This window comes from Alligator sinensis, unplaced genomic scaffold, assembly GCF_000455745.1.
Source record: "Alligator sinensis unplaced genomic scaffold, ASM45574v1 scaffold442_1, whole genome shotgun sequence".
Classification (NCBI taxonomy): domain Eukaryota; kingdom Metazoa; phylum Chordata; order Crocodylia; family Alligatoridae; genus Alligator; species Alligator sinensis.
In genome coordinates this window covers 8,186,561-8,199,932 of record NW_005841829.1, presented here as the reverse complement: position 1 = coordinate 8,199,932, position 13,372 = coordinate 8,186,561, and the positions used below count along the sequence as shown (strand labels likewise).

The window sequence follows — 13,372 nt, the reverse complement described above, 5'->3', positions numbered from 1 at the left end:
GTGTGTGTGTGTGTGTGTGTGTGTGTGTGTGTGTGTGTGTGAGAACCAATAACTTCATGGGGCTGTGTAGTGTGTTGTCTGTGTAATAAAACTGATATGTGGACCCCTAAGTTGGGTTTTGCTTTACTATGGTTTGGCCCTGCTCCAATCTTTGCTCCTCGCCCCTCTAACTTCTGTCTCATTTCTCCCTCTCCTGCTTCTGGCTCACTGCTGCCTTTCAGTCTCTCCTGCCACTTTTCCTGTGATTTTCTGCTCTCCCCCTGCTCCTACTGCCTTTTCCCTGTGACTTTCTGCTGCCTTTCTCTGCTTTCCTGCTGCCCTGCTGCCTGCTGCTTTTCCTGTGATTTTCTGCTGTCTGTCTCTCTGTTTTCAGGCTTCCCCCACACCTTCTGTAATCCTCCCCCACCCCCCTGCAGCTTTCCAGCTCCTCTTAGCTGTCCTGCAGTTTTCTCCAGCAGCAGGAGCCTTTCTCCAGCTCCCAGCACCTACTGTTGCTCCCTGCAACTTCTCTAGCTGCCCCAGAGCCATCCTCTGGCTCACCACACCCAGAGCCCCTCTTTAACACCCACACTTTCCCTCAGTCCCATTTTCCTTCTCCCCACCTACTTTTTCAGCTCCCCCGTAGCTCTGGCTCCAGTCCCAGCCTCTGTGCCTGCATCACTCCCCTGTTTTGCAGGCTTTGGGCAGTTGTCTTTTAATCAATTAAGATCAATTAACCTAAAGTTACCCCCGAGCCTCAGTTCTTCAGCCCTCTAGTCTACTGGTTCTAATCCCGATCCTGGTGACTTTCACTCCCAGCAACTTTCACTCCCTACACTTCTACTTTCTTACCTTAACCATTCCCCAGGTATCCCAAGTACACCAAACACATACATACATACATACACATCACAACACCCAATTCAGGAACTCAACTGTGTGTATGTGTAGGTGGGTGGTACACACATTGTGTGTGTGTGGTATATGAATTAGTAATCCATGTATGTGTATTAGATATGCAGGTGTTGGTAACTGATTCTGTCTAAATTTGGTGTGTGTAGCATGTATGGGCTTAAACTGGTGACAGGTGTGCATAAACCTAGACTGGTTATTTTGAACGTGTATGTATCTGAGTTGCTAGTGTGAGTATGTATGCCTAGTAGGTGTGTATGCAGCTAGTGAGTGTATGTGTGTTTAACTGATTTTTATGTGTGCATGTGCAATTGTACACCACGCCCTCCTGTCTAACAGCGCAATATTGAGATCCTGAGCATTGGCCTGACCCCACAGGCCAACATTAGGTCCCTTCCAACCCTAACAACTATGAACTCTATAAACTCCATGCTATAATACTAATGAAAATATAAATTGATGAAGATTTGAAAAAGTGAAGACCTAGTTCTACAGGTTAACAACTATATACTGACGGATTTGGCATTACATTATAAGTAACACTCAACAACTTCCTTGGTTACCAAGAAATGTCCACAGGAAAACCCAACTGATCATTATTTATTTTAGAAGTATCCCAGACAAATGTCTTTTCCTAAAAGACAAAGGTAAATTATTGTGTGTAGGTCTTCATCCTTCATTATTTGCTACAATATTCCATTTAGGTTTTCAATTAATACACCAACTATGAATGACTGCACTATAGTATTTCATTTCTTCAAATTTACCTGTAATCTTTCTATTAAAAAATGAAAGCAGAATTCAGTCTCATAAAAAAATGCTACAGGATCCTAAGCAATCACCCACTCTCTCACTCACTCAATCAATCACTCTCTGGTAGGAGAGTAAAGGCAGCCTGAGCTGCTCATACTCTCCAAACACTGTTGGCAGCTGCTCTGGGGGCTTGAGGGCCTTGTATGATTACAGAACTTTTATCTTTTTAACTTTCATGAACTTTGAAGCTCTCTGATTTCAAATACTTTTAGGTAATGAAGCTAATTTTTCCCCGGCTACACCACACATCACCAAACTAAGCCATCTGCTAAGAAGTATCATTAAGACAGCTGCCTCTCTGAAGGAGGAAGCAGCAACATTCACTGCTAGCTTAAATAGTTACAGATGTTTCTAGAAACTCCTTAAAAAATTAATATCTATATTCTTAGGCTCCGATCCAGTAATCTACTTCAAATATGCAGGCCCCTATAAGCACATGGAGATACTTGCAAGGTCAGGACCCTAGTAAATGTTTAATTACACACACACACTAATTAAATATTTACTAAGCCCTTGATCTTGCAAGATATAGCTATACAGATAGAAAGTACAGATGACAGATAGATATAGTTATACATAATATAAAGTTTTCCATTAACTAAGTAACATAGAGTTTCCCTTAAACAAATAATCTGACAAAACAAACCCATATCCAAGCACCCTCAAAACATGATTCTGGACTAAAATCTTCGCTTCACATTAACTCTTACCCCACTACAATGAACCAGCTCCAAATTCTGAACATAAACTGCCTAGAACCCTAGGTGTTCAGATCCTAACTTTGTAGTTCAGGACACCTCTATTTTAAAAATATCTATCTCACAACTAGGCCTTGTAGGTAACAGGAGAGACTGTCTGGTACCTTCTTTCTCCTTCATCCAGAACAATAATTATTGCCTTGACTCTGGTAATCTTTTGTCCCAACAAAATAGTACAGACTGGTTTATTCAGAAGACTAATTACAGGTGCAGGTTATGTGGGTACCTAATATCTCATTAATTAAATGGTAGCATTAGAGTGATGTTATAGCTGTGATTATTCCAGAATTATGGAAGAGGCAAGTATTTCTTTGGGTGGTATCTTTTACTGAATTAACTGTATAGTTGGGATTGAATGAGACAAGCTTTCAAATCCAAGACATTCTTCTTCAGGTCTTGTAACCTTGCTATTATTCTGTCATAATTAAAGATATTAGCGCATACCCCAAAACTGTACTGAGGACATACATTCCCAAGAACATAAATTCCCCTGCTTACCTTTACAGACGCTACAGCACTGGCCCTCTGGAAGAATATGGTCTTTTTCTGAACAGTTCAATGGTGGACAGGTCTCTGTTACTTTTACTAAAACTCCATTCTGGAAAAAGATGGACACCAATGAAAATGTATGTGATGGCAAGGATCACACAATTTTTAATCTACAACTCAGGCAATCTTTAATAACAACAGTAATAAGCTGACAGGGAGCAAGATAAATTCATTTTTACACCATAATATCAAATCTAAACTTAATCTACTTGGACATTTCTATTCCTGCAGTTTAAGAAGAAACACATTGCACGAACTCAAAATTGCAAAACTACTTCTCCCTCCTTATAACCTGCCTGAACATTTGCAAAATCAGCATGTTTTGCTCCAGATCTTTTATTACCAATTGTCATCCTGCTTTATACAAGCCTTGTTTTTCATTGTTAATTTTTATTTTACATATTCCACATATATACCACAGTCATAAGCAAATTACAAAAGAGACAGATACTGTAGCTCGGTATTCACAAGGGCATGAGGTAAACGTAGGCCAACTGTATTTAATTATCTAGTTGACCCTCCTTAAGTCAGACACTCCATAAGTCAGAAACCATACAACATTCCAATCTCAAACTCGATGCAAGAAAGAAGCAACCAACCCTCAAATAGCATCAATCTCTCCACACAACTTACCAAAGCTGAAAAATCTAGCCTCTCTACAGGGTTCAGAAAAAACACCCTAATAAAAACACTTCGATGTGGAGAACTAGAAGCATTTTTTCCGATGACTTCGCCTCAAAGAATATTTCCACAACCAAAATGAATGTACTTCCAACAGCACTTCAACCTTTGACACCCCCCGAGGAAAAGATCAACCCCACAAAAAACATCAGACTGCACACTTCACAGTGGACAAAATTAAAACCTTGACCGCTGCTTCAGAGAAAGAATGAACAATAAAATAATCAACAACACACATCACCATAACAACCTCTCTCTCAGAGAGAAGGGCCATAGAATGCCTAAGATCTAACCACCAAGTAGTAATAAAACCAGTGGATAAAAGAAGAGCTATAGTTATCCTTATCCATGAAGACTACATAAAAGTAGCCAACAGACAACTCTCTGACACCACCTACTATAAAAAACTAGAGGATCATCCTACTCTCCTTTTCACCTTGAAACTCAAAACTACCATCAAATCATTTCCATCAGAAAGGCAAGAAAAACTACAAAATTTGATCCCCTCGCTACCCAACCCAGGGACTTTTTACATGCTCCCTAAAATCCACAAACAAGGGAATCCTGGCAAACCTATTCATATCCAGCCATGGAACCATCACTGAGGAAATATCAGGTTTCATCAAAGCAATCCTAAAACCTATCAGCCAAAAAATGAGTTTTGTCCAAGATGCAACAGACTTTCTACAAAAACTTAAAAAAACAGACCACCTTCCCACAATACCCTCCTAGCCACCATAGACATTACTAGCCTATATACCGACATGCCACAGCAGGATGGCATTCAAGCCTGCCTTACATATCTACAAGGGCAAGATTACAATTCAGAGTACAGACTCAAAGATATTACTGAACTTATACACTTCATCCTCACACACAACAACTTCACTTTCAATAATCAACACTTCCTACAGACCATGGGCAAAGCTATGGGCACCAAAATGGCTCCACAGTATGCCAACCTTTTCATGAGCTACCTGGAAGAAAAATTCCTCAAGGACCGCACCATCAAACCCTTGCTATACTTAAACTATATCGATAACTTCATCATTTGGACTGAAAACCTGCAATCTGATTGATTTCCATCAGAAATTCAACATGCATCACCCTCCATCAGACTATCTCTGGAATACTCCAATACCAACATTCACTTTTTAGACACGACGGTCACTATCCAGAATGGTAAAATACAGACCACGTTATACAAGAAACCCACAGACCAACATACATATCTAAATCGAACCAGCAATCACCCTAGACACACCAAGAAAGCTGTAGTATATAGCCAAGCCCTCCAGTACCACCAAATTTGCACTGAGGCGAACACTCATGATCATCACCTTTACAGTTAGGGCTGCCAGGCTCTGGAATGTGCTCCTAAGTGAGGTGATACTCTCTCCTACCTTGGGGGTCTTTAAGATGAGGCTGGACAGATACCTGGCTGGAGTGATATGATCCCAGCACCCATTTCTGCCTGGGGTGGGGGGGTCGGACCTGAAGATCTGTTTAGGTCCCTTCCGACCCTGAGTACTACGATACTATGAAATCTCAAAAGATCCTTCACTCAACAAGGACACTCCTCTAGAGACACAGATCACACTTTTGAAAGAGCCCCACAGATGCCACATGAAGAATTTCTGCAGTACAGAAGAAAAAAACCCATGAATCGCAAACCACTGGTTATGACATTTTTCTCCCTATGAGGAAAATCCTCCAACAATTGCAACCCATACTAGAAGGAGACCTAATTCTTAAAGAGATCTTCCCAGAATCACCCATCCTCGCCTTTAAACAAGCATTGAACCTCGCCAACCTCATCACCAGAGGCAAACTTCCTGTGGCCCAAATGGATCCGAATGGATCCAGACCATGCCATGACAAGAAATGTAAAGCCTGCCAGCACATCTCCACCACCACCACAATTACTATACCCCAGAAAAGAACCATCACCATTCCTGGATTTTACATCTGTCCCTCCAGAAACGTAACATCTCATCCTGTGTTCTAAATGTCCTGATGGAAAATATGTGGGAGAAACCAAAAAACAACTGCATACCAGCATGAACACACACCGAAAATCTATCAAGAATTTGTCTGTCTATCAAGACAAGAATACCCAATTACCTGTGAGGGCACATTTCTCACTCTCCCTCCAATCTCTCAGTTCTAATCCTCAAAGGGAATTTACAAAACACCTTTCAAATATAAGCCTATGAACTTCACTTCATCAATATACTAGATACAAAAAATCAAGGACTAAATATAGACTTTGGATTTATGACACATTATAACCTGCCTAACATTTGACTCCCCACGTAAACTCTCCATTTTTTATCAGCTATTCTCATTCCCTTCCCCATCCCTTCCCCCCCCCCCCCCCCAATCCCCTGCCTACCACTACATTCCTTCCCCTTCTACCACATCTGTCTCTCACCAAGTGACAACCTCATTTACATTTTAACTGAATGGCTTTCTTGCATATGTACTGGCCTGTGGCTGCTTTAACACTTCATCCAGGAAGATCACATACCATCTGCAGATGCTTCCTCAGCCTAATGAAGGGTATTTATACTCAAAAGCTTGCAAAGATGAATTTTTCCAACTATTTGAGTTGGTCTAATAAAATATATCAGATTTACCCAAATAATCTTATCTACCCCAGAAGTGAAACACTGCAAATAGTTATTCATTTCTGAAATATGTCTTCCAACTTATCTATATTATCTGCTTTATTTAGAATTCACTTATCACCCTAGTATGCATTCTGGATTCATATCCAGCACATAAGATAGGTAAAATAAAAACTAAAAAAAAAACCAAAGCTAGCACAAAGAAGGATGATAATCTGGCCCCAGTAGTATGAAAGAAATAGCGTCCAGACCTCAATTTCCACACTATCAAATAACACACATATCACATCATCTTCCCATTCCAGGACCTTTAAAAATTAGACAGTCCCCTGAGCAATGAGAAGACATGTGGAATCCTTGCCACTTAAGCCCTCAGGATTGAGGGATGTGTTAGGAGCCAGAGACATCTTGAGGATAACCTAACCCGTGAGAGTCTGAAAGAGATGCACTTGCTGGTCCAGGAAGTTGCTGGAGAGAATGTATGCAGGGAAAGGCTGATGGTAATCCGCAGTGTGGCATAAACTCTATTCAACACATACGTGCAGCCTTGAGATCACCTCAAATTCAAATCCCTCATTGGATTCCTGACCTAATAGCAACTCATTTCCCTCACTCAAGCTCATGTTTTAGATCCTGTCTCCCAATAACCTCTTTACCCCCTTCTACTTCCTCACAGCACTTCCTCCATTCCTTCACTAGCTCCTCACCTCCTGTAACTACAAGGCCTCACAACCTGATTCCCCTTCTATGGCCCCCTGCAGGCTGAGAAGTGTGAAGGAGGATAGAGAAGCCAAAGAGGAAGGGAGAGGAGTCACCTGGCAGCTTGGTAAAACAGGTGTCACTACAGCCTCAAAGGGCTGCAGCAGAGTTCTGAGCCAAGTAATCCAGCTTCCCAGAGTCAAGTTGACTTTATGCAGTCTGGGGCATGATATGTTATCAAGGGACAAGGTTATCTATAATGTTGCCAACTCTTAAAGTTCTATTGTGAACCTTTTGCTATTTATTTTCCTTAATGCCACAGAAGTTTGAAAGCTTAAATGAAGAGATTATGTGAGAATTTTAGCTTTCGTTTTAAAGAAAAGTAGTCTTCTACCACAATTGCAGGGGAAAACTTGAAAATGTGATCAAAGTGTACTAAAAGCTAAGCAAGCAGAAGACAATTATTATTATTATTCCAAAGATTTTCTCATCAGCCGCATGATTTTAGGGAACTGACTGATGGTGTACGTGACTCACAAGGTGTGACAGCTGGCAGGGCTTATAAATGAATAAGTAAACTTACTCTATCAGATGCAGGAAATAAGAAATTCTGGGCACCTCAGCCCTTCACCCAAACACTGCTGTTCATTACCTTTGGATCTGCAACCCAAAGGTTGAAAACAGCCTATCTATTTCTCTCTGGTACCCAATTACAATTTATTGGCACAGAGGTGCACTGCCCAGTGACCTTGTTAAATATCAGGAGACAAATGCTTCAGTGGAAGCAAGGAGGAAGGGCTTTCTGCCAGAGGATGCTCCCTATAGGAGAACATGCCATCTTATTGTCCAGGTGTCCACATGAGAACAAGTCAGGCTAAAGGACCCTAGGACTGATTCTAATTTCACTTTTAATGGTGCAAAGCAGGAGTCCTACACAGGAATCAATTAGTTAAAGCAGCGAATGGGAGAAGAGAACCAAGCACACTGAATCATCCTTTTTTATCGTTGTTATCAAACTACCCAGATAGAAGAGCATGAGCTGTAACTCTCCACTTTTTTAGGCCAGGACAAAATATTTACAGCAGAAAGGCTACAGTATATCACTGTATCAACAGGAAGTGTTGACAATAAGAAGACAGGTCAAAATGATAGCAAGAAAAATCAAGAGACTATGAAACTCAAATCAGTCAGTCAGTCAAGACAGAAAAAAAAACCTCAAAACCAATTCCAACCAAGCTCCTGTCTTCTTTAGTGAGTTACAGAAAAAGAGACATGGTTAAATATAAACTCAGTTGCTTTATGTCAGGAAAATTTTAGTTCTCTAATTTTTCCTAATATTTCATGACTTTGCCCCTTTAAAAAAAGAATGTAGTATATCCAGTAGTTAATTTGTTTGGTAAAAAATATCTTCCAAAGCATTTTGCTGAAGCACTCTGTGGGTTAAAATCCCCACTGCTGTACACTGATTGCTCCATTGATACAAATTATTTTCATTAGGTTTCAGATTTAATCCACTGAGATAAATAGGAGCAGTTCACACTTCTCAGAACTATTGCTTCCGGCTGTGTTAGAAAGATACCACTGCATTTGTTATACTCAGTTCAGAGTAGTCACAGAGTCCATGATTTCTCATATAGAAATCAGAGTCAAAAGGCTAAATTCTTTGCTAGTATAAATTGGTAAGCTTCAACTGTTACATAAATCCACCTCCTTTTGCATAATTTAAATCTGGAATCTAAGCTTTAACCTTGAATAAAATTAAATTCCTTATGGTTGCAAAGGTAATTCTCCAAACTACAGATGAGTTCAGTACCATCATCTGAAAACAGCCTGAAATGTCTGTTTAAAGAAAGGTGTAAACTGTTCCTGTTCATCTCAGGAGGTTAGCACATGCTATCACGCTTGATAACATAATAAAAATTATGGCACATGTGTTTGGTTCCCTTCTCATCTTTGCTATTGTAACTTGGATTCCTGTTTGATTCCATACAATTCACTTGATTCCAATGTGGGGTTCACACCTTATATTAGCAAAAAGAGATCAAATATCTAATGATAACATTTTGAATATTACCACTTTTAATTTTTCAACTGATAATCATTTCAGCAGAACGTTCAGGTACAGTATTCATCTTATCCCATAATATAAAGCTAAACTACTTCCACATCTATATCAGTGCTAAAGACACAGCTTCTCTTGTCACAAAATTTAGAGCCACCTGTCTGTCTATCTACAGTCTGTCTATACAGATATTTATAGTACCATCACCAACTTGGATGCTTACTCCTAAAGGTTATATAAGGATTTGTCTTCAGATCCATTCTTGCCAATTGTTAAACCAGTTTGGGAATAGACCTGACAACACCTAGTGGTGATGGAAAAGGACATGTTACCAGGAAACAACAGACCCCAGGAATAAACTCTTGGATTCACTGAAGTCAAGGAAAATTTTTCCTTTGACTCCAAAAGGGCCAGGCTGTCTCATAAGTGAAATGTATGAGGCTACAGATCTCCTCCAGTGAATGCAGAAAGGTGAAGTTCTGCAAGCTGCACCAGTCCATTTATATTTTTGTGGAGGCACCCAAGTGCTAATTTCGTCAATCTGGCTTTGTACATTAAATCTGGAGTGTTTGTGAGTGAGATTCCAGCTGGTAGCATGTGAACAGCTGTCCATCAATAACTTAAGTGCTTATGGTTAAGAAGATGTACCATCATAAATCCCATTTTAGTCTGGATTAATTTTCAGAAATAAAAAAATCTGCTCATTGCCTGATAAAGAGAAGCTTTGATCTATCTGAATCCGGCATTATTATTATATTAATTCCATCCAACTCAAAAATTTAAATTAAAAATCTGTTAAACTTGCTTAAGGACATACACAAGCCATGCACATAACTAGATCCATGTACAACCTTGCAAACTATTTTCGCTTTCTTTAAGCCACCACACCCACATCAATCTCTGACATGAAAAATGTTGTCACCTTACACTAGTACCTTAAACTCCCTTACTGGCTTTTACCAAAGAATTGTGGGGGAGAATATCTGACCTAGGCTTCTTATTTATTTATTTAGAAGTCTGTATCAACACTGATAGTTAATGACATAGGTAGTTCTCACTCCACACTCCCATACCTGCCTTAGAGGTATAACATCCTCCATGCTTTTCACACTGTCCTTTCACCTGCCCTAGCCACATCTCTATACTGCACAGCATGGATGATTCAAGGAAACAGTGGATTAAGTGTAGCAACATTGGGAAACAGAATCAGCTGACAAGTCCCAGCAACAGCATCAGGTAACCCGGGCAGAGTTCAATCAGATATCCTGAGGTAGTACATGCTAATTATGTATTTGAATTTAAAATTTCCAGCACTGTCTGCCTATACTGAAGATGTTTTCAGAGCATGTGCATATGCAGTTTACAGTTTGTTTTCTAACTGTAAATGTAAAAGGGGTAATGTTGGGGGAGAAGAAGATGCTCAAATGTTCCCTCTGTAACAGTAAGGGTTTATGGGGAAAAATAGTTGGATAGAACTTGGCACATGCTTAGAACCCCATGAAGGCACCTGAATGGTGGAACTACCTTATCTTGATGCAGAAATTAGACCCACACAGCAGCACTTGCTTTTTAAACAATATAGTACAAAGAAGGTGGGTTTAATTTGTCCACCTATTTTTTTAAGTGAACACTAGAACTCTAATCAAACTTCAAAAAACAGTTACTAAGGCCACAATTAGAAAATGTTGTTACAAACAGCTACAGCAACCTTTCCATTTACAGGGAAAATATAAAAAGTGATAATTAGTATTGCCATATCAATTTCCCTCCACAAAAAGTGAAATACAAAAAGCTCTTTTCACTGTATATTTAAGACACGTTTCAAATAGAAACAGTTAATGGCTGATATTTGGGTATTTTTAATCTTCTTCACTGCATTATTCTAGTCATAAATTATAAATATGATGTTTTGTATGGGATATTTTGCATTGCTACCCATGTTCACCTAAAGAAAATAGACCTCTTCTGTATATTCAATTTAAAATAAATATCTTCCTATTCTCCCCCATCTACAATATGCCATTGTGGACTCCTAAGACACTTTGAATCTCTGCAGTACATGTTTTATATGATATCCAAAATTGACCCAAACCCAAAGATTACAAATTCTTCGAGGGAAGGACCTTGCCTTCATATCAGCTTGTACAGTACCTAGCATCCTGCTGTGGATTTCTAGGCATCATCATAATAATAACGTCATTCTCATTCTACATAGTAGACTGTTTTCACAGCATGTCTGCATTAAGTTATTGTCCATTTCCATTCATGAATTCACAACTAATGCTATTTTGTGCATCATGGTCACAATTATGTACAATAGTGATATAAAGATACTCTCTTCCGAATGCTGTATTTTCCACTATTGTTCTAGCTTACAGATCCATCAATAGTTTATGCAACCCCTGCTTTCTTTGGCAAGTTTATCAGAAGTATAATGTAGTTACCACATTCTGACAACTGAACTGAAAGTAATTTAGCCTGTTGTCTATATATTCAAAGGGATGTTGAAGAACAACAAAATTATTAAAAAACTAAGTCTACGGGGAAAATGGATTTGAAATAACTTTTTGTCCACCGATTCATCCTAAAATTATGCACATAATCTATTTTACAAAATATATGCCGGAGTTAGCTGAGCCATCAGCCTTTCATAATCTACTCTCTCTCCTTCTCTAGGACTAATCTTGTTAAGGACAGTTTTTTCCAACATTTATCTACTTTCTGCAGCATGTTGGAAAATAACAAAATGTAAATGAAACCATTACCATATTTACTCAAATCCAAGACAACTTCAAATTTAAGATGACCCCCCCGCCAATAATTAGATTCTACACATAGAACATTAAAAATGTGTTGTAATTTTCTATGTATAGAATCTAATTACTAGAGGGACATCTTAAAATTGTTCCCCCCTCCATTGTTGTGGCAGGGAAAGCAGTGGGAGATGATGAAACCCCTGTACTCTACTCCCTTGATCCTTGCCCTCTCTGCCTGCCCCCCTGACCCCTGTCACCTCATACCTATCTCTTGAGATGTTCTCCCTGTCACATGCCCTTCAGTGCTTGTGCCTGTGCCTGCTCCTGCTCCCTGTCTCCTTGCCTGTGCCCACCCTCCCACACCCTGCCTCCCCCACAACCAGTTCCCCCCACAGCCTCCATCCCTTACCCCCCATTCCTGTGCTTGTCCCCCCCACACCCTGCCTCTCTAACCTCCTGCTACCAAATGCCTGTGTCTGCACTCCCATTTCTTGCCCCCCCACCATGTCTGTGTCTGACCTGCCACCAGTCTCACTCCACGCTCATGCCCCACCTCTACTCCCCACCCTCCCTTCCTCTTACCTTCTGCTGCTACGCTGCTCTTCCAGGACAGTCAGCAGCAGTGTAGCCCTGCCCTGGCCCCATCCCAGTCAAGCCAGGGAGAAGCAGCAGCACCACCCAGCCGAGCCAGGTCGGGAGTGTAGGGACCAGAGCTTGAGCAGAATATAAGAGGAGAAAGGGGCAGCTGCAGGAGGGGAGAAGGGAGTTTGGGGGGGGAGGGGCAGGCTGCATGGGGTAACAGAGGGAAAAGGCAGGCACAGGCAGGCAAGGGGTGGGGGGGCAGGGTGCAGGTTCCCCCCACCCCCATCCCGTGGTCTCCTTCCACCAGCAAGCCCCTTCCTCTGCCAAACAAGTCACTCTGGCCTCGGGCAGGCTACAGCTCAGCTCCAGCTTTAGCCCCAAACTCAGGGTTAAAGCCAGAGCTGAGCTGCCACCTGTTGAATCCAAAAGGAGGTCCCTCTACCACTCCCCCTATCCCCTCCCATGCTGTTTGTCAGGAAAAATCCTCATCTTGGATTCAAGAAAACACAGTACATACATAGGTAAATATCAGCTGCCTGAAACTGGATTACTCACCTGAAGTTGCTCTTCTGTTAACAGGAGAAAAGGACATTCCAGCAAAGCACTCAAGCATATATTTAACTATAAAAATATAGGAGGGGGTAGATACTTTCAGTTGGTCTAGTATAAATCTACAGCCATTTCAGTTTTAATTCAATGTGCTGGGATCTGAGTCTGACCCTCTTGTACAGTACCCCAAAGGAGCAGACAAAATGGAGAGTTACTGTGTAAGACATTTCACACACATTTTTGTATTCTTAAATATGTCATGTTTGGCTTCATCTATGTGTTTTCAGTGATATCAAGGTCACCTTTTGAAGACAATGGATGCCACATATGCAATGTATGCCTAAAGCAATATACCAGCTTAACACTGTCATTTGAGCTACATAATTCATTTAAACAAAATCA

At 40.6% G+C, this 13,372-nt stretch overlaps 1 protein-coding gene across 1 annotated transcript in view; it reads right to left on the bottom strand.

Annotated features, from left to right (window-relative positions):
• The window catches only part of NELL1 (neural EGFL like 1), a 537,948-nt gene that overhangs the window by 392,540 nt on the left and 132,036 nt on the right, over positions 1-13,372 (bottom strand). Inside the window, exon 11 of the mRNA XM_025199761.1 lies at positions 2,961-3,060. Coding sequence (XP_025055546.1) covers positions 2,961-3,060 — 100 coding nt within the window. The remainder of the gene's footprint in view (positions 1-2,960; positions 3,061-13,372) is intronic.